Below are 22,720 nucleotides of genomic sequence, written 5' to 3'. Positions count from 1 at the left end.
GCCACGATGACACGAGGGATGTTGCTTCCAGAACAGACATTTGACAACATGAACAGCGAATGTTATGGTGGCAAAAGAGGTAGATTAGATTATTGAAGCTACTTCAAGATTGAAAAAACCAGATAGGGTATTTTAAGGTGTTGTTGGAAGTGATACTCACTTTTCTTTTGTGATTTAGAAATACAATTTAGCCTTCTGGCTTTGTCCATATATATGTTCACAGTTGTACAGTTGTACAGTTGATTTTGTTTGCACCTTTAAGAAATATGTATGAATCTAATAAACACATAGATCTGTCAGGTGACACAAGGGATGTGCTTTTTGAAATTCCCACATGCAAGCATTAGCTTATTTTTACCCCAGGTGGGTCTGGTGTTTCGTTGACCAAGTGTGGCAAGGAAGTCTCAAGCTTATAAAAGAAATGCAACTAAAATTGGAATGGCAAAAATAAGAAAAAAAAACCCTAAGAAATTAATAGTGCAAAAGAGTCATTTTATTTTAAAGCGGCTAGCACAGGTTTTTTCCAAGAGCATATGTGGCCCATACAATGTTCATTCTAGCAACATATTATCATGCAAATGAGTCACCAAAAATATGACTCACACAGAAACACATGCTAACTTCCAGTTAGCATTTTCTTTTGAATTTCTTGTGTTTCCAGAAAAGCTGCTATGCAGATTTATGGAATCTTCTCCATGAAAAGAAAGCTGGACACTATCAGATGCATCACACTTTATCACTGATAGACTTAACAGATGGTACCACATTTATATACTGAAACTGAAAAGGTACTGTGCATAAAAATACGTTTGATCTCCCTCTCTCTCTCTGGAGTTCAACTAGAAATAGGGAGAGAAACCAAAACATTGTAACCTAGGAAAAGCTACAGTAGGAAAACCTGCATTCAGCTGGTGGGAAATATAAAACAGAATCACATAATTCCTCAGAAACATTTGGCATCATGATACTTTTGTTTTGGGTGAAGCTACATGCAAAGGAAAACACTATTGAGCAGAAATCAAGATATAGCAGCATTAGATGATGGTTTTGTGCTTTGCAGTCATGGGATTGTGAAAAGGGAAGGGGGACGAGAGAGGGTAGTAAGAAAGCGAGCCAGCTAACCACACACAAGCACTTGTCTTTTTAGTCCTTAGGATTTACTTGGATCCGAAGCAGCTAATGGATATTTCAGGTGGTTTCACGCAGAATCTTTTTCAGAGTAGACTGAAAGGTGTTATTCCATTTACTGTATTTGTCTAGAAACTGAACCAGAGTTACATACCATGAACCATAGGTGTTTCCTATCTGGCTGAGGAAGGACATCCAGCAGCACAAATGTATTTATATACATGTACACAGGACTTCAAATGGCGTATAGCCAACACAGTGGCTTTCGAATCGCGCCCTCCTCTGCGGCTGGTTTGGGGAACAGGGCCTCGGTTTCCTCTGGCCAGCCCCAGCTGCTGAGACAGAAGGGTTGAGGCTTCAACTTCCCCCTCCCCACTGTGGGCAAAGCCCACAAGCTAAGCTCACTGAGCCCAAACACAACCAGAATAAACCTTTTCCCCAGGCTGCCCTGAGCACTTTGCAGCTGCAGAGCACGCCTCCTCTCCTCTTCTTTTTTTGGCCTTTCTTTTTCTGGAAAGGAGGTGGGAAGAGGTAGTTGCCAGTGGGGCAGCCGAAAGGTATTCCAGTTCAGTGAGGCAGGCTGGTCTTCAGCAAACTGAATATTAACCCTGGTCTCCATAATATGCCTATAACCTGTGTGCACAGGGTGTCGAGCCTGGAGATGAGACCACTCTGCATGTCCTGATGTCCTCATCAGATGGGAGAGGGTGATGCAGAATGAAGTTCTGTGCTCACCCCGACAGATTTCGTGTCTCAGCCCAGGGGGATGCCTCCTGGCAGGGGGAATCCTGACCTGCAGCACATCGCCCCGGTGTCTGCTACCTTCCCGCAGGGGTGATGGAGCAGCAGTCGGGACCATGAACACAGCCCCAACAGCCAAGATCTGATCCCGGCTCCCAGGAATGGCCAACACAGAGCCATGAGGTTGCCACCTGTTCCATGAAAGCCTGGGACAGGTCCCAGTACTGGGCTTGCTGGTGACAGGGTACTTATAGGAGAAGCATGTCTGAAGCAGGGGTCATTTGCTTTAAATTGCATACCCCAGTATGTGTGACTGTGAGCCAACAGATGATGTCCTGGCCCATATAAGGTGCCATTTAAAGTGTTGCAGGCCAGTGGTTTGGTCTGACATCATTAATTCTTTTCAATCACAGCATTTCTTTGCAGTTATAAGGAGTGGTTCTTATACAGCCTTTTTATACTCACAACATACACATTCTAGTGTGCTGAGAAGATGGACGTAATTGCAGATTTCATCAGCACAGCAACCCATTGTTTCTCCTTCTGCAGCACCAACATGTGAAATACACATCGCCAACTGGTCTGCCATTAGCATCCCTCTGAAATCTTCATATAAATATCAGTCTGTGTAGAAATCTTTATCTCATTTTCACCAGTTACTGAAGACCAGCCCAGTTCTGCCAATAGAAAATTCAAAGCAGCTGGAGAATAAAACGGGACAGTGCAGACGGCTCCTAACCCGCGGGCGCTCTGTTGGGTCTGCAGTGTTCACCCTGCGCTTGCTGCCACCGAGGGAGCTGCCCAGAGGGCTGCTGTGACCCAGATCGGCACAGACTTTTCCTTGCTGTGTTACAAGAAACAGCAGGATACAGCAACCTCTAATTTCCAGCAAAGATGCTGGTCAGTCAGCTGGCCGGGCACATGCCTGATGAGCAGAAGTCGTGCAGTCCCTTACTGTTGTTATGCAGCTTAACAAGTGCATTTGCAATAGCAACGGCGAGAGGCAGAGTTACAAAGTTTTGTGGGTTTCAGTTCCTTAGGGGCTCATTTCCCGCCATTCAAAGGGGAAGACTGAAAGCTGGTAGAAGTAGGCACGGTGCCTGTTTCCACACTCAGCCCTTCTTGCGCACCCATCCTTTCACACGGTGGCTATTGGGGCTGCCCCCCCGAAAGGCGTCTGTCAGCAGCCTGTGCTGTGGTATGTGAATACCACTAGGGGAGGATTAGGCTGAAGCGACTTAATGCCTTTTACATCTGGCCTATTCCAAATGTGAACATCGGTCTCCTGAGAGAAAAATCGATACATTTATGTACTGTGTGTTCAGCCACACATTTTAAAGCAGTATTTGAAACCTCAGCCAAGTTTTTCCGGAAGAAAATTGGTAACTGAATCAGCAATCCCATTTAACAGTGCAGCAGCAGCAGCAGCAGCAAACAATGATTAGGAACAAGTTTAAAGAAGAAGTTACAGGTTGAGGAAAACAAGTTTCCATGACTGACAATTAGCAGGCCAGCAGCACATGTCCAAAGCACTTGGACAAGGATATGCTCCCAGCTGCTGCCACTCTCTGCTATATGTGGGTCAGTGTCTCGGGGCCAATTACTTGGTGTGTGCTGGCTGATGACCTCTAATTCAAGGGCTGGAACGGCCCTCACCCGCTGAGAAACAGCCCGTGCATGCAGGAGCAGGGCTGATTAGAGCTGGGGCTCAGAGCTGGAAGAGCCGTAGGTGTTCATTGTGGGGTTAAATGTGTTTTATTCACCACATGTAATGGAATGGGAGCATTCAAAAATAAATCTTCCACAAGCTTCTCCCAGATAAGACTGTATTATCTGAAACAGGGCTTTCCTCAGTTTGGATTTTGACGGAAGGAGTGTAGAAATTGGTTTGCAAATAGTTAGGCTTAATGTAAAGGGTTTCTTATAAGAACGGGCTGTGTCCCCACAGAAGTGTACTGCATTCAGCCTCTGTTCTGTACTAGCTCTTATGCCTTTCTCAGCGCATAGTATCTGAGCATTGAAAGCTACTGAACTATTTATTAGTATTTATAATTAACACTGGTATTTTATTTAATTCTGGAAAAGATGCAGTTCTCCACGTATGTGCCTTTACTCCACATTTTTCAGTAGCCTGGGGCAGGTTTGCATAGCCCACAGCTCGGGCTATAGAGCCAGTCTAACCTTCCCTTGGGACTCAGCTCACTCCAGAAGCCTTTTGCTCTCCCCATTTGATGGTCGAAAGTATTGTCAAAGTCTGCGACACCTCCAAGTCATCCAGGGTCTGTAACATGCTGTAAAGAAGAGGAAGCAAACTTACTGGACTTCAGCCAACTCAGCCTTGGTGGAAAAAAACTCTTCCTGATCTGCAAGCAAGGCATCAGTGAGTCACGTGGCATCCCGAAAAACACAGCTCGTGTGTGACAGCTCTGGAGAGGGAGGAAGCACAGGGCAGCTCAAAAGAATAAGAGGCTTTTGGAAGGTCATCAGTGCAAGTGAGTCACAAAAATATGACTCACTCAGAGTGAGACACACATGCAAATCCAATCAGCGCTGGCAGTTTAATTTGCACGCACTAGGTTTGTGAAAGAACTGCTATGAAGAACCTACTAAGTAAAAATATATGTTGGGCACTATCAAAACACATTGTTCTCCTCATCACCATTGTGTGTGACTACGTGGGAAGCAGAAAGCTCCAGAGGGAACTGCTTGGTCCCACCAGCCTTGTCCCTGGCATGCTGACGATCTGACTTCTGCTTCTCCACATGTGTTACTGTCTCCTGTCTTCCTTCCAGTCACTTTGCTCATCTCTGCTGGCCAAACAGGAATCTCTCCTGCTGGTGAAGGAGATGATGGATGTGAGCACTTTGCCCAACCAGTTCAAAAAAAGTGGAGACAGCTAGTTGTTTGCCAGGCAGCAGCCCTATCCAGAGCCAAGTGAGCTCCAAGAACAAAACTAGTGAAGTTTATGATCCTGCGGTAGGATTATTGCTGCAATAACAGTTTTTTTTGCTTTATATTGAAAAAAATTAAGTATTTGTAATAACGGTTAAAAGGTCAGAAATAATTTCAGATTTCAATAAAAACTTTTACACTGGCAATTTTCTCTAGTCAGGCAAGAATAGGAAGACCCCAGACCATTCCAGGTATATGGAATACATTGATTTAATGTCAGATGAAGTGAAAAAGAGTATTGAAACAATGCAGGTGATATATAGGATCATCACATAGTCATTGGCCAGGCTTCCACTCACTAGGCAAGGAAGTTCTCCTGTAATTTGCTTGATGATTCTTCAGTCCCCAGTGTGCTTGTGCTCTTTTTACTGGGGTTTGCTTCCACTTTCTAATACTACTAACCCCCAGTTGACAATATTTAAACATCCTTACAATCGAGGAATCCAAAACTGGTTTCCGTTTACTTTTTGCTGCTGTTCCTGAGATATTATGCATCTGCAGCACCTTCTCTTTTTTGTCACAGTCTAACTTGTATAAAGGTATCTTCATTTTATGTTGTAAAACTCACCCCTGCTGGTACGCAGTATCCCATGCACAGTATCGAGGTGTCTGACTGAACTCATACCTCTCTATATTTCTAAAGAGGTGTAAGAAAGAAAGCCAGCATATGTGACCTGCTCATTTAAGTAAAATGGAGGTTATATACACAAAATGATGTTACTTTAGTTATATTCAGGCCCAAAGAAACTGTTTCTTTTCAAAGCAATTAATCTACATTAAGTATACTGTAATATTAAATATCTCGAATAGTAAACTTTATTCAGATAGGTCTAGATTGCAGTATCTCTGCCTAGATGGATGGCTCTTTGCAACACAAGTGTCCATAATCACAGAACCATATAATCACAGGTTTGGGTTGGAAGGGACCTTTAAAGATCATCTAGTCCAATCCTCCTGCTGTGGGCAGGCACATCTTTCACTAGACCAGATTGCTCAAAGCCCCATCCAACCTGACCTTAAACACTTTCAGGGATGGGGCATCCACAATTTCTCTGGGCAATCCGTTCCAGTGTCTCACCATCCTCATCGTAAAAATTTCTTCTTTTTATCCAATCTAAATCTATCCTCTTTCAGTTTAAAAACATTGCCCCTTGTCCTGTCGCTACAAGCCTTGGAAAATGTCTCTCCATCTTTCTTATAAGCCCCCTTTATATATTGAAAGGCCACAGTAAGGTCTCCCCGGAGCCTTCTCTTCTCGAGACTAAACAACCCCAACTCTATCAGTACGAGGAACAGTGCTGGATTACTCACAGAGCCCCTACACATACTTACAGTCACTGCAACCAGCAAAGTGACTGTCCCGTGCTTCTGTCAGGCTCACATTCTTATTTATGTAAGAATAGAAATGCTCCAACAGAAAAATGTATATGGTTTATTTTCTGCAGAGAATAATAAATCCCTTCTCTTTGCAGGGTTACTTGATAAGCTGCGTGTGGAACTGTTACCGATACATTAATGGCAGAAACAACTCGGATGTGTTGGTGTATATTACCACCAATGACACTGCGGTAAGGATGTTAGATCGCAAACATTTGTCTAATATGAAGTATTTAATAGCTTTATTTTATATTAATTTCTGACTCCTTAGTTAACCATCTTAATTCCTTTGAGAGTCCTCATCTGTTGGTTATATTTAGACTTGAGATTCAACAGACTGGTGTGCTATGGTTACAAATCACATCTATTGCTAAAATACTGTTTTTATTTTATACATATAGTCTGTTAAAGAATCTGTGTTAAGCATAAACTACATCTTACCTCGTGGCCCCAGGAATGACCCCCAGTTCTGAGCTCTCCAGCTGTGTGATGATCTGGACAGTGGGGGGACTGATTAGGACCCAGGGATACTATGGTCTACACCTCCTATGAAATGTGGATTTAGCTATAGAAACTGTGATTTAGGACACTCAACATCTGCTGTAGTGCTTTACACACTCACAGAGAGGAGCTAAAAGACAACAGAAGTTCAGTGATTCATCTCCCAGCACATGGGTTTTGTATAGTAAGGAGACAGAATGAAACAAAGATCGACATGAAAGAAATGAATAAGCAGATTTTAACCTCAAAGAATGGAAGGTGTCAGTTCACTTCATAGTAGTTTAGTGCTGGCATGCATATGTGCAGGGCATGACTGCTAAGCAATGTCTTGCTTGTGGCAGAGGGCACTGAAGAACAAAGAGTCCCTGGAAAGAGCCAGTTTGCAGCGGTATCTCCGTGGAGCTGCTTGGTTCCACCCAAACCACACACCGAGGGCACTGTGCCAAATCAGTCCCTGGGGTGACTCCACTGTCTTATGCAACGAGGGTCTTTACATCGTTTGCATAACAGAATGAGAACTTGGTCCTTTGGATCATCTGGATAAAATTTCAGGATTGCCTTCCTCAGGTTTTCCTAATCGTGGGTGGTCTCCACATGCTGAGGTATTAGACCATCAACTTTAAACCATTGGAATGAGTGATTCCTGTGCAGCCGCAAGGGCTTAGAAAACTCTTACTACTTTTACATGGAAGTTGTAACTCTTGCATAGATATTTGTCTTCAATACCTGGAGCTTTAGGAAAGCATAAGAAGTTTTACAGATTACGATCAGAGCTGGCAACCAGGACATTGAAGTATAAAAATATGGGCTTATTGAAAGCTAAGAAGTACTACTTTCTTTGCAGGAATCTACTTGGAGTAAAACCAGGAGTTTTATCTGAAATAATTTTGATAGCTCTTTTGTTCAGCCTGTGGGGAGTTGTAACTCAGCTTCAAACATTGCTAACTCTACAACCCACAGAACTGGCAGGCTTGGTGGTGGGAGAGCATCAGCTGGATTATCTGGGAAACTAAATTTACCAAGGCTTTTTAAAAGCTACATTAAAACCACCTGCAACACTGCTGCCTCTACAAAGCAAACAACTTTGGTTTTCAGAGATGCCTGGTTACCAAAAGTCCTCGGTACTTTTGTATTTAGTAATTACCAAAGTGCTCTGAGCTGCCTCCTCATCTTTAAAGCACTTGTAAGTGTTTCTGTGAGGAAAGGAAGCCCTTTTATCCTGTTTACAGATGACATATTCTTGCACTGAGAGTTTAATTTAATTTTGCTTATCTTGATCTTTCAAGACAGCTACAGCAGAGGCAGGTTTTGAGAAAGGCTCTGCATTCCTAGCTAGCGCCCTGTCCATTGGACTCTTCTTTCCTCAATATTTACACCTCCTTAATTTGAACAGGGTCAGAATCTCTTGCTCTCAGGTATGATGCATTTGTTGTTCATTCTTTCTAAGTGAGTTTAATGGGATGAGGTCCTATAGAAAGAGGGGTTTGGGAATTTATCAGCTAACCAGAAAATTCACCCAAAAATTCTTGTTCAGGAGTACAGAAAGACTGAGGAGCAATGCTGCTGGAGAAGAGCTTCTCAGGCCCAGCCAGAGAGGCAGGAGGAGAGAGAGTCACTAACAGCCTGGGTTTTGAATTATTTGTTTGGGGTGGAGGCAAGCTTAATTCAAACCCATCTATGACTGCTTCTCTCCAGTCAGGATGAGCTCCTTCATCCCTAGGTGACACCTAGGTCTCCATCTCTTGCACATCCTTCCTTGACCAGCTCCATGGACACCCACCAGCATGTGCACTCAGTGATGTGATGGAGGAGCTGACGTGCTCCTCAGCAGCCTCTTGCTTTCTTTTGCTCATTGCTGAGCTTCAGCAAGGAACAACAGTTTGTTGAGGGTTAAATCCTCATCATTCTCCACTGTGAATCAGAAGATTGTTCTTCCCTCCGTTCACCCCCCCAAATCACAGACTCAAAAAGATTTTTTTTCTATGTCTACATTGAGAGACATCAGCAAAACACCCTATTCACATGACTGTAAAAAAGTAAGCTTCAATTGGATAAAAATGGTTTCAAAATGAAGCGTGGAAGAATAGAGCTTTGAAAGTTGATTGCTGAGGACCTTGCAAGGGTTGCTTGAGAGTTTAGGACTCTTGAAGAAACCTCATGAAATTTTGAAATGCTGTGATAGGTCACTGCTGTCTGTTGAATTGCATAATATTCCCCCAACACTCAAATGTACTTTTATATTCAAACGATGTTTTTTCATTCTTATTGATGCTAGGAAACTTCTTTTGGCAGGGGTCCTTCACGCCAACATGCCTTTAAATTATAAATGACAAGTTTCTTAAAAAATGTGGGTCAATTGCTGCCCTCTGCTTTGAAAGAAATGTGTCATTTTTAGAATCAAACCTGCTACCTGAATTTCAACAAAACTGCAGGTCATACCTGCAGGGCATATTCTTGTCTTCAGGGATGGTTTTTTGATATATACTTATCATCAGCATCAGCTGAAAGAATACCAATACAAATAGAAGTGAAAATCTAAGCTTAAATATAGGATTGGGCATAATAGCTACAATTTAGAGTAACAAGTTTTAAGTATACCGCAAGACTTCCAAAATCTAGAGATCAGATCCCAGTTGCTACCTGCTAATATCCCTTATACTGCATAGTAATCAATGCATCTCATCTACACTCTACACACAAGATTTTTTTTTAAGTTATTAGGTTTGCAAGTGCTAGACTCTGTTTTACAGAAAACATTTAGAATGGAGTTTAGAATGTCTTTATCTCAAAAAAAAAAAAAAGGGAAAATAATAATGATAATGATAAAATATACAAAATGAGTGATGCACGATGCAATTGCTCACCACCCGCGCTGACCGATAACCAAGTAGCGATCGGTACTTCCTGGATCACGCCTACCCTTCATATACTGAGCATGACGTCACATGGTATGGAATACCCCATTAGCCAGCTGGGCTGGCTGTCCTGATTATGTTCCCTCCCATCTCGTGTACCTAGCTCAGTCAGTAGGCACGGGAGCTGTCCTTGGACTAGGAGGGCACTTAGCAACAACTGAAAACATCGGTGTGTTATCACCATTCTCCTCATACTAAATCCAAAACACAGCACTAGGAAGAAATTTAACCCTATCCCAGCCGAAACCAGGACAGTGTCCACCCCTTATTCCATACCATTTACGTCGTGCTTAGGTCTCACATCTTTTTTTAATACATTTCAATTAACCACCACTATCTTTCTTTATATATACACACACATATATATATGCACGCACAGATATCATTCCCTCGGTCTATGGACTATCCCTCTAAAATGTCCACTGAGTTCATTTAGTCCATGACTTTGGGCTCCATCTCTTATAACAGTCTTTCAGGGCCGAAGAGATGGTGTGCGGTGTTGGGCCATTGCATCCTGAAGCCAGTTCTCATTTCGGTACTGCTGCGCTCGTCCGGTTCTATCATCGTTGCACTTCGCTCGGTTTCATCGGAGTTAGTTCATTCTTCACTAATCTGGGTGATTTTCACTGCTATACCACTGCTATATCATAGAAATAATGATATACAATATCATATAACAGTTGACATTAAAATTCAGTTCATTGGCTATTTTCACCCAAAATCAAATCCCCTTGAGGTACACACCAGACCTCCCCATCCTTTCGCATCACCCACCAAGTGTACCCAGGTCCTTGAGCAAAAGCAATCCCACGAATGGGTTTTCCCTTGCCAGAGGCAGGAGTAACCCAGACTGTCTTCCCCAGCATATTTCTCATATGCACGACAGGGACTTTATCTCCATCTACAGTACGTAAGAGTCTTGATTGGGCAGGGCCAGCTCGATTGGCAGATCCCCTGGTATTGACTAACCAGGTGGCCTTTGCTAAATGTGTGTCCCAATGCTTGAATGTCCCACCACCCATTGCTCTCAGCGTAGTCTTTAGCAGTCCATTGTATCGTTCGATTTTCCCGGAGGCTGGTGCATGGTAGGGGATGTGATAGACCCACTCAATGCCGTGCTCTTTGGCCCAGGTGTCTATGAGAGCATTTTGGAAGTGAGTCCCGTTGTCTGACTCAATTCTTTCTGGGGTGCCATGTCACCATAGGACTTGCTTTTCAAGGCCCAGGATGGTGTTCCGGGCAGTGGCATGGGGCACAGGGTATGTTTCCAGCCATCCGGTGTTTGCTTCCACCATGGTGAGCACATAGCGCTTACCGTGTCGGGTTTGTGGGAGTGTGATATAATCAATCTGCCAGGCCTCCCCATATTTATATTTCAACCATCGTTCTCCATACCAAAGAGGCTTTACTCGCTTGGCTTGTTCGATTGCAGCGTCCATGGTTAAGTCCACCCCTCGATCACGAGCCCATCTATATGTTGCATCTCTTCCTTGATGGCCTGAGGCGTCATGGGCCCACCGAGCTATAAATAACTCACCCTTATGTTGCCAGTCCAGATCCACCTGAGCCACTTCAATCTTAGCAGCCTGGTCCACCTGCTGGTTGTTTTGATGTTCCTCAGTGGCCCGACTCTTGGGCACATGAGCATCTACATGACGTACTTTTACAGTCAGGTTCTCTACCCGGGCAGCAATATCTTGCCACAATGCGGCAGCCCAGATGGGTTTACTTCTGCGCTGCCAGTTGTTCTGCTTCCACTGCTGCAGCCATCCCCACAGGGCATTTGCCACCATCCATGAGTCAGTATAGAGATAAAGTACTGGCCATTTTTCTCGTTCAGCAATGTTCAAGGCCAGCTGGATGGCTTTCACCTCTGCAAACTGGCTCGATTCACCTTCTCCTTCAGCAGTTTCTGCAACTTGGCGTATAGGACTCCATACAGCAGCTTTCCATCTCTGATGTTTTCCCACAAGGCGACAGGACCCATCAGTGAACAGGGCATATTGCTTCTCGTTTTCTGGTAGTTTATTATACAGTGGGGCTTCTTCAGCACGTGTCACCTCCTCCTCTGTGGATATGCCAAAATCTTTGCCTTCTGGCCAGTTCGTGATCACCTCCAAGATTCCTGGGCGACTGGGGTTTCCTATTCGGGCCCGTTGTGTGATCAGTGCGACCCACTTACTCCACGTAGCATCAGTTGCGTGATGTGTAGAGGGGACGCTCCCTTTGAACATCCAGCCCAGCACCGGCAGTCGGGGTGCCAGGAGGAGCTGTGCTTCAGTACCAACCACTTCCGAAGCAGCTCAAATCCCTTCATATGCTGCCAAAATCTCCTTCTCAGTTGGAGTGTAGCGGGCCTCGGATCCTCTGTATCCCCGACTCCAGAACCCTAAGGGTCGACCTCGAGTCTCCCCTGGTGCTTTCTGCCAGAGGCTCCAGGTAGGGCCATTCTCCCCAGATGCGGTGTAGAGCACATTCTTCACATCTTGTCCTGCCCGGACTGGCCCAAGGGCTACTGCCTGAACTATCTCCTGTTTAATTTGTTCAAAGGCTTGTCGTTGCTCAGGGCCCCATTTGAAGTCGTTCTTCTTCCTGGTCACTTGATAGAGAGGGCTTATGATCTGACTGTAATTTGGAATATGCATTCTCCAAAAACCCACAACGCCTAAGAAAGCTTGTGTTTCCTTTTTGCTAGTTGGTGGGGACATGGCTGTTATTTTGTTGATCACATCTGTTGGGATCTGACAACGTCCATCTTGCCATTTTATTCCTAAAAACTGGATCTCCTGTGCAGGTCCCTTGACCTTACTTTGTTTTATGGCAAAACGAGATTTCAGAAGGATTTGAATTATTTTCTTCCCTTTCTCAAAAACTTCTTCTGCTGTGTTGCCCCATATGATGAGGTCATCAATGTACTGCAGGTGTTCTGGAGCCTCACCCTGTTCCAGTGCGGTGTGGATCAGTCCATGGCAAATGGCAGGGCTGTGTTTCCACCCCTGGGGCAGTTGGTTCCAGGTGTACTGGACGCCCCTCCAAGTGAAAGCAAACTGTGGCCTGCACTCTGCTGCCAAAGGGATGGAGAAGAAGGCATTAGCAATGTCAATTGTGGCGTACCACTTGGCTGCCTTCGACTCCAGTTCGTATTGAAGTTCTAGCATGTCCGGCACGGCAGCACTCAGTGGCGGCGTGACTTCGTTCAGGCCACGATAGTCTACTGTTAGTCTCCACTCTCCAGTAGACTTTCGCACTGGCCATATGGGACTGTTAAAGGGTGAGCGAGTCTTGCTGATCACTCCTTGGCTCTCCAGTCGACGAATCAGCTCATGGATGGGGATCAGAGAGTCTCGGTTGGTGCGGTATTGCTGCTGGTGCACTGTTGTGGTAGCGATTGGTACTTGTTGTTCTTCAACCCTCAGCAACCCCACAACAGAAGGGTCCTCCGAGAGACCAGGCAAGGTGGACAGCTGTTTAATTTCCTCCGTTTCCAGTGCAGCTATACCAAAAGCCCACCGGTACCCTTTTTGGTCCTTGAAATACCCTCTCCTGAGGTAGTCTATGCCAAGGATGCACGCAGCCTCTGGGCCAGTCACAATGGGGTGCTTCTGCCACTCATTCCCAGTCAGGCTCACTTCGGCCTCCAATACAGTTAACTCTTGGGATCCCCCTGTCACTCCAGAAATACAGATGGGTTCTGCTCCTTTATAGCTTGATGGCATCAGGGTGCACTGTGCACCGGTGTCTACAAGAGCCTTATATTCTTGTGGATCTGATGTGCCAGGCCATCGAATCCACACAGTCCAGTAAACCCGGTTGTCCCTTTCCTCCACCTGGCTGGAGGCAGGGCCCCTCTAGTTCTGGTCATAGTATCCATCTCTCACTTCTTGCAAACGTGAGTCAAGAATTTCTTCATTGCAATTACAATCCAAAGTAAGATCAGCCCTTCTACTCTGTCTGGGGAACTGTTCACTGGAAACTGGACCGTCGTGAGACAGGTTTTTCCTGACAACTGGAGCAGCATTTTTCCTGGGAGAACCCCCTTGTGTGATTGTTTTGCCTTGCAACTCACGTACACGTGCCTCTAGGATGAAGGTAGGTTTTCCATCCCACTGCCTCATGTCCTCTCCGTGGTCACGCAGGTAAAACCACAGGGTGCCCCGTGGTGTGTACTTTCTATATCCTCTCTCTTGAGGAGAAAAACGCTGACTCCTAATGGCTGAGATACTGGTCCGTACAGGTGGAGAATAGGACCTATCCTCTTTGAGTTGCTGGACCTTCCGGGACAGCTTCTCCACAGCCGAGACAAGGGAGGAGGAGATAGTTTCTTCAAAATCCCGAAGTCTGCTAACCACCTCATCCACCGTTGGTGCTTCTTCCTCTTTCCAGCACAGTACTGCCAACGAACTGGCATACAATGCTGGTGCGCTCCGTACCAACTTCCGCCACATGGGTCGGGTGCACTGGACGTCATCTGGATCTTTGGGTGTTCGGCCGTCGTCCAGGTCACTATAAACCACCTCCAGCACGCCTAGTTCTCTCAGGTACTGGATACCTCTCTCCATAGTGGTCCATTTGCCTAGGCGATATATAACATCTTCCTTGAAGGGATACCTTTCCTTCACGCCTGACAGCAGTCGCCTCCAGAGGCTGAGCACCTGTGTCCCTTTTCCGATTGCTTTGTCAATACCCGCTTCCCTAGCAAGGGATCCCAGCTGTTTGGCCTCCTTCCCCTCTAATTCCAGGCTATTGGCCCCATTATCCCAGCATCGGAGCAGCCAGGTAACAATATGCTCGCCTGGACGACGGCCGAAATCTTTCCGCATATCTCGCAACTCATTCAGGGATAAGGATCGGGTGGTTTCCATCTCATTTATGAGTTCTTCCTCTTCCTCCTCCCCTCCTCGTGATGTCCCTGCTTTTCCATCATCCTTTTCTACACGACCTGACTTCCGCTTCAAAGATTTCTTCTTCTGTACAGGGGCGACGGATACCAGCGACGGTTGGTCCTCTGGTTCAGCTGTAGTACCCGTCGCGAGGGTTTGGGTAGCTGCAGTGCCTGTCGCGGGGGTTGGAGTATTTGTAGTGACTGTTGCCGGGGTTTGAGTGGCTGCAGTGCTTGACGCACTGGTTGGAGTAACTGCAGTGACTGTTGGCGGAGTTTGAGTAGCTGCAGTGCCTGTTGCGGGGGTTGGAGTAACTGTAGTGACTGTTGCCGGAGTCTGAGTAGCCATAGTGGTTGTTGTGGGGGTTGAAGTAGCCACGGTGGTTGTCGTGCGGGTTGAAGTAGCTACAGTGCCTGTCGTGGGGGTTTGAGTAGTCACTGTATCTGTTGCTGGGGTTGATCTCTGGACAGTATTCCTGAATAGTTGCTTAACTCTAAACAAGGCCTGAACCACATTCAGGAGACACAGCAGTATGATCATGCTTGTTTGAACATCCCAAGGATATTCAAAATTCTCAGGGAATATTGTGGACGTCTTCATGAAGAGGATAGAAGAAAAAGGAGTTTCTGAAGATATGGAGGGGAAGGTGAACAAGTGGGAGAAAGTGTTCCATCCTGTCTCCCCACTAAATTCATCCTCTGAGGTGAAGACGTAAGAAGTGTAATTATTAATAGTTTCCAAAAGATAGCTCCCAAAGAACAGGAATGATGGCAGTGCTGAGTACAGGCTCGTGACCAATAATTTTATCATAACATAAAGCCAGGTCACACAGTATAGCAAAGCAATGACCTTAATCCATTTCCCAGAGATGACCAACCCCACATACAAACTGATAATCAGCAGTATAGACAGCCAGTAAGGTGCTACAGACCAAAACTGCAAGAACAGATCCAAAAACTCTGAGAGCAAATAAATCAACATTGTGAACATTGAATACTAAACTGATATAATGAATGCTTATAACAAATTTGTTTTAACCCGTTCGGGTCAGATGTGTCGTTATCTCAACCCTTCGAGCCCCATGTTGGGCGCCAAAAAGGACTGTCATGGTTTAACCTGGCAGGCAGCCAAATACCACGCAGCCGCTCACTCACTCCCCCCACCCCCAGCGGGACGGGGAGAGAATTGGAAGGGTAAGAGTGAGAAAAACTCGTGGGTTGAGATAAAGACAGTTTAATAGAACAGGGAAAAAAAAAGGGAAAATAATAATGATAATGATAAAATATACAAAATGAGTGATGCACAATGCAATTGCTCACCACCCGCGCTGACCGATAACCAAGTAGCGATCGGTACTTCCTGGATCACGCCTACCCTTCATATACTGAGCATGACGTCACATGGTATGGAATACCCCATTAGCCAGCTGGGCTGGCTGTCCTGATTATGTTCCCTCCCATCTCGTGTACCTAGCTCAGTCAGTAGGCACGGGAGCTGTCCTTGGACTAGGAGGGTACTTAGCAACAACTGAAAACATCAGTGTGTTATCAACATTCTCCTCATACTAAATCCAAAACACAGCACTAGGAAGAAATTTAACCCTATCCCAGCCGAAACCAGGACAAGAAAACATTTAGAATGGAGTTTAGATATGGCTAGAGTATGGCTTAGTTTACTGCCAAACTTAAAAGGTCTGGTTTATATATTGGGATGATTAGAAATTCAAAATCTTTCTGCAGCTACATAAATATTTTCAATGAAGCTAAGAAATTCATTATTACAAACGTTTTATTACTGTGTCTTACAATTTTTTTGGGAGAACTGTCTTCAAAAAACATCTTAAAAATGAAACATATACCTTATTTCTATTATAATTTGCACTCAGGGGAAAGAAGAAATCTCTGCCTTCAATAACAAATCATCAACAAATTCATCTTTGAATTCAAAATTCCATATACCTGCAGGATTTGTACTGAAAATGGAAAAAGAATGGATAAACCCCTGTCCTCTAATAACTCTAAGTACAGACAATTAAATAACCATAAACAATTGCATTCATGTTATCATTATCTGGTGATTGTTGTGTGCCATTTTTTGAAGGCAGACCTATGTTTGTTGCAAGAGAAGGCATATCAGCTACAATAGTTATTCTTATCTCTGGTCTATTAAAATCTTGGCAAAATCAAATTCTTGGATCTTCCATTGCCAGATAAGTACAAATTTACTTATACCTTCATAAAGATCATTATTTTCCCTCTTCTAACTTTTGAACTAGGAGTTGCCTGTTTTGCCTGCCCAGAACCCTTGAAAAATATATGTAAGAGTTTCAATTTAAATGGAAATATGACATTAATGTCTCAGCTTTTCTCGAGAAGAACAATCAAATCCTTACTAGCTGGGATGCTGTGGCACAAGAGGTAGGAAGGGTCCACAGGTACTTGCTGGCGCAGCAATTGTGAACCCTTCTGAAATGTTTGGATTACAGGTCTCTTTCTTAGGAAAGAAGGAAACTTCTTTAATATAGAGTGCTAGGATTTGGTTCAAAAGAGTAAGAAGCTTTGATTGTATATGATTGCTTCTCCAGTCCAGAAAGTTGTTCTGAAAATAATAACCAGATTATCTTTTGTTTTACTGCATTTGTTATTTTACCACTGGCAAGGTGTGTAAGCACACTTACACATCACATCCAGATTCGATTAGGAGAATGGATGACTCCTTTAGCACAGCGGGGCAGGCCTGCTTCTTGTTCCTTGTTCCTTGGCTCTCTGCGTTCAGGAAGCCCTTGGTGGGTCTCACAATTAGTTTCCCCCATTTCTGTCTAAAGCAAGTCCATCATGACTGTAAATTCATGTTAAGGGTGTATACAGGTCTCAACAGTAGTACTCACCCGTCGTCTTCTTGGCTGGTCGCGTGGTGGAAATCTACTGATATGTTCTTCCAAGAGATGAGCTTTTGTTTTCTGTCCTCATACAGGACTGCACCACCAACGCTGGTCGCTGGCACTCTCCTGCGTCTGTCGTACCTTCTCTCACACTCCTTGTGAGATCTTCTCTACAAACCCCTCTCTGTTACCAGCCCCCAATTCAGTAATACTTTATTTTAAAAAATATTCAGCTGTCTGTCTGCCTTCCTACTAACTGTGTAATTTTCATACCAGTAAAAGCTATGAGAACAACTTAAGCGTGGACTGATCCGGGGGGGAAATTCCCAGCACAGAAATTTCCAGTTAGTTCCCCCTGATAAAGTGGTTCTTATAAATAATACTCATAGGTCTGAACTGTAACTAACCTGATAGCTACAGTTATTGGCTACCAGATAATCTGATTTTTGTCACTCAGTGTAAGTGGTTTAAGCCATCCTTCTTGCAAGCGTGCCATCTGGAACAAACGGACGTCCTCCCCACTGCAGGCTGTGAACGGGATATTCCTGCTGCCCCTGTTAGGCGAGAGGTCCTCCTTCTGTGGCCCTTGATCAAAGTTCGACACCACATGAACGTACCCGGCTTGGCTCCGTGAGTAGACTGCATTATGGGGTGGGGGAACCCGCTGGTGCTGGGCAGGAGGATGGGAAGACGTGACCCTCTTCTGCTCCAGGGGCTGAAAATGCCAGGACCTGGGGATCCAGCTGTGTCACAGCAGAGCCACTTGGGAGTATGGTATCATCTCCCTCCTTGAAGTGTTCTTCCAATACTTCTCTCCCCTCAGTTTCTGGAGGTAGTTGTAGGAGATTTTGGCATGGCAGTAAGGTGGCTCCCCCGCAGTGAACCATAGTAACCTGAAGATTATTTTTTCCACTTTCCCAATCTGGCATCACTTTCTCCTGCCAACTGCTCAAGCACACCATGGATGAAGACTGATTTTCTACACTAATTTAAACTGTGACAGCAGTACCAATGAAATGTTTGTCCAATTTGGAAAAATTGCCAGCATAAGAGTGCAGAAGATAACCCAAAGTTAGACATTTTGTTCTCCAGAGCAGGAACAGCTCCTTTGTGCTCTTGGACAGCCAGGGGATTTCATTTTGTTTATTTTTAACTCTCACTGAAGCCAATCAATGGAAGTTTCATCTCCGGTCATACTGCCAGTGGGGATAAAATGTAAAGCCGTAAATCTCTCTTCAAAGTGGGATTTAGATCCTTACATACTTAATCAAATCACTCCAATGGATCCTATCTGACATACATTTATCCACAACGGTTAATAAGTTACTTATTTTTTCAAGGAAGATACATTCCTTCTGTGGACATGGCATCAACTAAGTAGCCTGTAATTAATCTGTCAGCACTTTTGTTTGCTCTCCTTTTCCCAAAGCAATAGGAGACCTATTTGAGAAGTGCAGAGTTAGGTCTTTCATTCCTGCTGGATGATTCCTCTGAGCAGAGGAAGAATATTCTTTGGTAAGGTTGGAAGAGTCATTCTTTGTGTTATTATGTTATTCTACATGTGTGGAAGGTGGTTAGTTTGGCTATGGACGGAGAGAAAGGCCCCTAGACTCATGCCAATTAAACAGATTGAAGCGTGAGGTAGAGCCCAGAGGCAGACAAACTATGTGCAAGAGCTCTTGTTTCTGTTAGGTGCTTTGGGACCTGTGATTTCCAACTACTGAGCCAGTTTTGGGATGGTACATGTCAGAGTAGAAGACAACTTGGAGAAAAATCCTGCCTTTCCATAATGTGGCATAAAAAAATCCTACAAACTTGGCAAACCTACCATCAGGTAGCTGGTCTTGTGTGGCAGTTTGTATGCATAACATTATTACTGGGCCACTAGATCAGAGGCATCTTTTTCCAGTGAGTAGTAACCATGAACATACTTTAAAGTGAGCAAACACCACAAATGAATACCCCTGGCGTGACTCACTCTCTGAGCCCTTCTCAGGGCCTCCTGCTGAGTCCAGCCAGAGGAGCTCTGACCTTCGCTAGTAGAAACTGTCAGATAAAACCTGCAAGAGGGAAAGCAGGTAAAACGGGAGGCAGAGAAGAGGCAGAAGAAGCAGGGGCAAGGAAAAAAAAGGATATAATCAGAACTACCCAGTGCTTGAAGTAAAGGGGGTGATTAGTTAGTAACCACATGCAATAGTCTACATGAGACCTGGGAGTGTGGTTTAAATGCTGGATCTGTTTTTCTGTAGAATTGTGCTTATAAACATTCCCAGAGCAATGTTTTTAATCAGAGAATCTTCAAAGGGCTCAGGCTCCACATGGATGCCAGCATTCACATCTTGCTAGTGTGCCTGTGCAACGTGTGCACTTCCTCCTCTTCTGTTTGATTTTGAGTTGCAGAAAAGTATCATGACAGCCTGTGTCTGCCAACAAACAGCTATTCAACTGCTCCAGCATTTCATATTCTACCTGCAGTGAAGTCCCATCCCTTGTCAGTTGTCCTTTAATCTTAGCAAAGAGATTGTTTTTTCTTCTTTTTTTTTAACTTTCCCGTCTTATCAGCTATACTCAGCTCTTTCTTCCACTGCTTCCTTGTTTATGGAAGAATTTTGTCTTAAAATCCAGCATTCCCTGTGGTCTGAATTGCTTCATGCTGCCTGTTTGCTCTGTTGCTTAGTGCTATTTGCTAATCACACTTCTGTTATAGGTCTCACCTATTAGTAGGTAGCTGCCGTCAGAAGCCAGCTGTGCTGTTTGGAACAGGCTATTAACGGTGTCAATTTGGGGCAAATACCCTCTTAAGTTTAAAAATAAGATTTCTAAAACATTTTCACTTGTCATTGCAGTCATTAAATTTACTTACAAGTTAAATTACAAGATCAAAATATACATCTTTATCTATTTTCCCCAGTAGATTTTTATTTTAAACACAAGAATGGTATTTACGTTTGCAGCTCAAATTCTGGAATTATTCTAATACGTGACAATTCATAAAAGAAATAGACAAATCTGTTCTCAGTGTTCATAATTAGATTTTAAAAAAGACATGAAATGGGGATGTGTAATTTAAATCTTCCAAATCTTTTTGGAGTCACTAATTGGGAGTGTTGCAATGCAGGAAACAACAGAGTGATTATAAATTTGCAGTGTTTCTTTACAGACCTTTTTTTTCTAACAGGGTTGATTCATTACCATCTGACAGCTGCTGTTTTGTGGGCTTCAAAAAACGAGTCAAAGTCTTCAGTATAATTCCAAGGATACGTATCAGTGCGGCAAAAGCCGATGACAACTTAAATCCCTGTTGCCAAGGATATATGGGTGTATAAGCTGAGCCGTGTGTGAATTTTCCAGGTCAGGCTCAAGTCGTAGTTACAGTGTACAACGAAGGATGGGGAAGGCCTGAATTCACTCGGGCAGGTATTGCTCAAACCGGGAAATGCAGCAGGGCACGAGAGGCAAAGTCCCGGCAGCAGTTAGCCATGCTGTGGCTTTATAGCCATACAGTTGGCCCACGCTAGAAGCCCTGCCCTTCTGCAGAGCTGCTCTTCCCAGAGGCGGTCCTGCCTTCAGCTCCAGCACTAGCTCATCCCGTATCTTTGCATTGCATCCCCTTGCACAGCGCAAGCCTGGCCTTTGCCAAGCGGAGGAGGAACTCCTCGCACATCCCAGTCCCTCCAGCCCCGAGCCTCTCTGCCGAAACTTACCCGGCACCGCAAACTATGCAGATGCAGAAAGAACATCAGCCATCAGTTAGGTGGGAGGGAGCCGCTGCAGCTGGTGGTTCAGTAGGTGGCATTGTCCTCTTAGAGATGGCGTGAAAGCAATGCTCAGCTCCCTACCAGGGAGGAGCACCCAGCTGCAGTTGTTTTGCTGAGAGTGTGACAATAACCAAGAAGTCTGGCTTCCTGCGGTTATTGATGGCTTCTGGTGATTTCTGGACCATTCTTTCAGTCTGATTTCAATTCACTTTAATGGCTCCCATAGAGCAACTGCACTCTTCCCAAGCGTCCCTCAGGACCTCTTTATGGACACAGGACTGTCCGCTGCGGTCTGTCCCGAGCTGCACAGCGTTTGTGGCTTCGGTCCTCTGTCTTATGAGCAGTGAGGAAAGCGAGGTCTGCTTTAAATGAACTTTGTGACAAACGCTCAACTTCAGAAAGAACAAGGCTGAGTGGGCATTCATGTACCAAATTTAGAAGACCTGCAAAAGCTTGTGGGAGATTCTGTTTGACGGGTGCTTTACAGATGTGATTTACTAACATTAACGGATTTTTATATAAACATAAGACTTTTCCCTCAAGCTGTCAGTTCATCACCTTTCATGGCACTAGTCCTTTGTAGTTTTAACACAGTATTATAATAATTTGGTTATAAACGAAGTCTTCCCTTCAGCTTTCACTAGGAAATGCCTAAATACACTATGCAAGAAAAACTGTATTTTATATGACAATATTATGCCTTACTTTTAAATAGTGATACCAAAAGAATGTGTTTGTATAAAAATAAAAATTAGTGAAAAATATGTGTGGAAGACCAAACTAGAGATTGGTTATCTCAAAAATCCAGATCTTACTGCTCCCAAATGTTATAATGAGACTTCAAAATCTACCTCCAAACTATACAACTGGCCGATCTCTCTATTGTGGTGCCCAAAGACTGACATTGGGTCACCCCATGTCCCTAGGCATATAGAGAGGGAAAAATGGTCCATCTGGTGAGATGGAGATAAGACAGAAGCCTTTCCAGAAATATCTGTAATGCAAGCATAGCTGTGATAACCACGCTCTTGGGAGATGACCAGTCTTGTTAAGCAATATGGCTGCCCCATGTCAGCTATTCCAAGGCTCCTGTCTTGTTAACTCTTGATGTAATCGTAAGAGGAGATAAGGTTAGAAAGAGATGCAGGTTAGTAATTAAAAAGTCTACCAAGAGATTAGTCCTCTGTCACAGTCTCTGCGCTCAGGACAACACATCAACCATTTGTTACACGGAGTCAAAGTATACTTCAAGTCTTCAGTACTGATGACATGCAGGCAAGTACCCCCTGAGAAAGCATGTGCTCATCCAGCAAATGCTCGTTTTGAAAAAAAGGAAGGAGAAATTGAAAAAATAAATATGTTCTGTCCATACAAAATCATGATGCGCAACTAGAGATGCAGCAGTAGAGGGCTGGCCAAGATGTAGGAAAGACTTCTGTGGCCTGAGGTGGACTATCCCTCCACGCCTTTGAATGGAGAGGGTAATTGCACCATTATTCTGGATGACTTTTATGAGGTTGCACATGATGGAAAAAGACAACAGCTTCCTGAATCCAATTTTCTTCCCACGCAAGGGTAATCACAATC

At 44.4% G+C, this 22,720-nt stretch overlaps 1 protein-coding gene across 1 annotated transcript in view; it reads left to right on the top strand.

Annotated features, from left to right (window-relative positions):
• LAPTM4B (lysosomal protein transmembrane 4 beta) overlaps positions 1 to 22,720 on the top strand; it is a 67,593-nt gene that overhangs the window by 33,595 nt on the left and 11,278 nt on the right. The window contains exon 6 of the mRNA XM_075141404.1: positions 6,294 to 6,389. Within this exon, the coding sequence (XP_074997505.1) occupies positions 6,294 to 6,389 (96 nt within the window). The remainder of the gene's footprint in view (positions 1 to 6,293; positions 6,390 to 22,720) is intronic.

The sequence above is a fragment of the Calonectris borealis genome, chromosome 2, assembly GCF_964195595.1.
Source record: "Calonectris borealis chromosome 2, bCalBor7.hap1.2, whole genome shotgun sequence".
NCBI lineage: Eukaryota > Metazoa > Chordata > Aves > Procellariiformes > Procellariidae > Calonectris > Calonectris borealis.
Note: the sequence above shows the minus strand (reverse complement) of the source record. Positions and strands in the feature narration are given on the sequence as shown.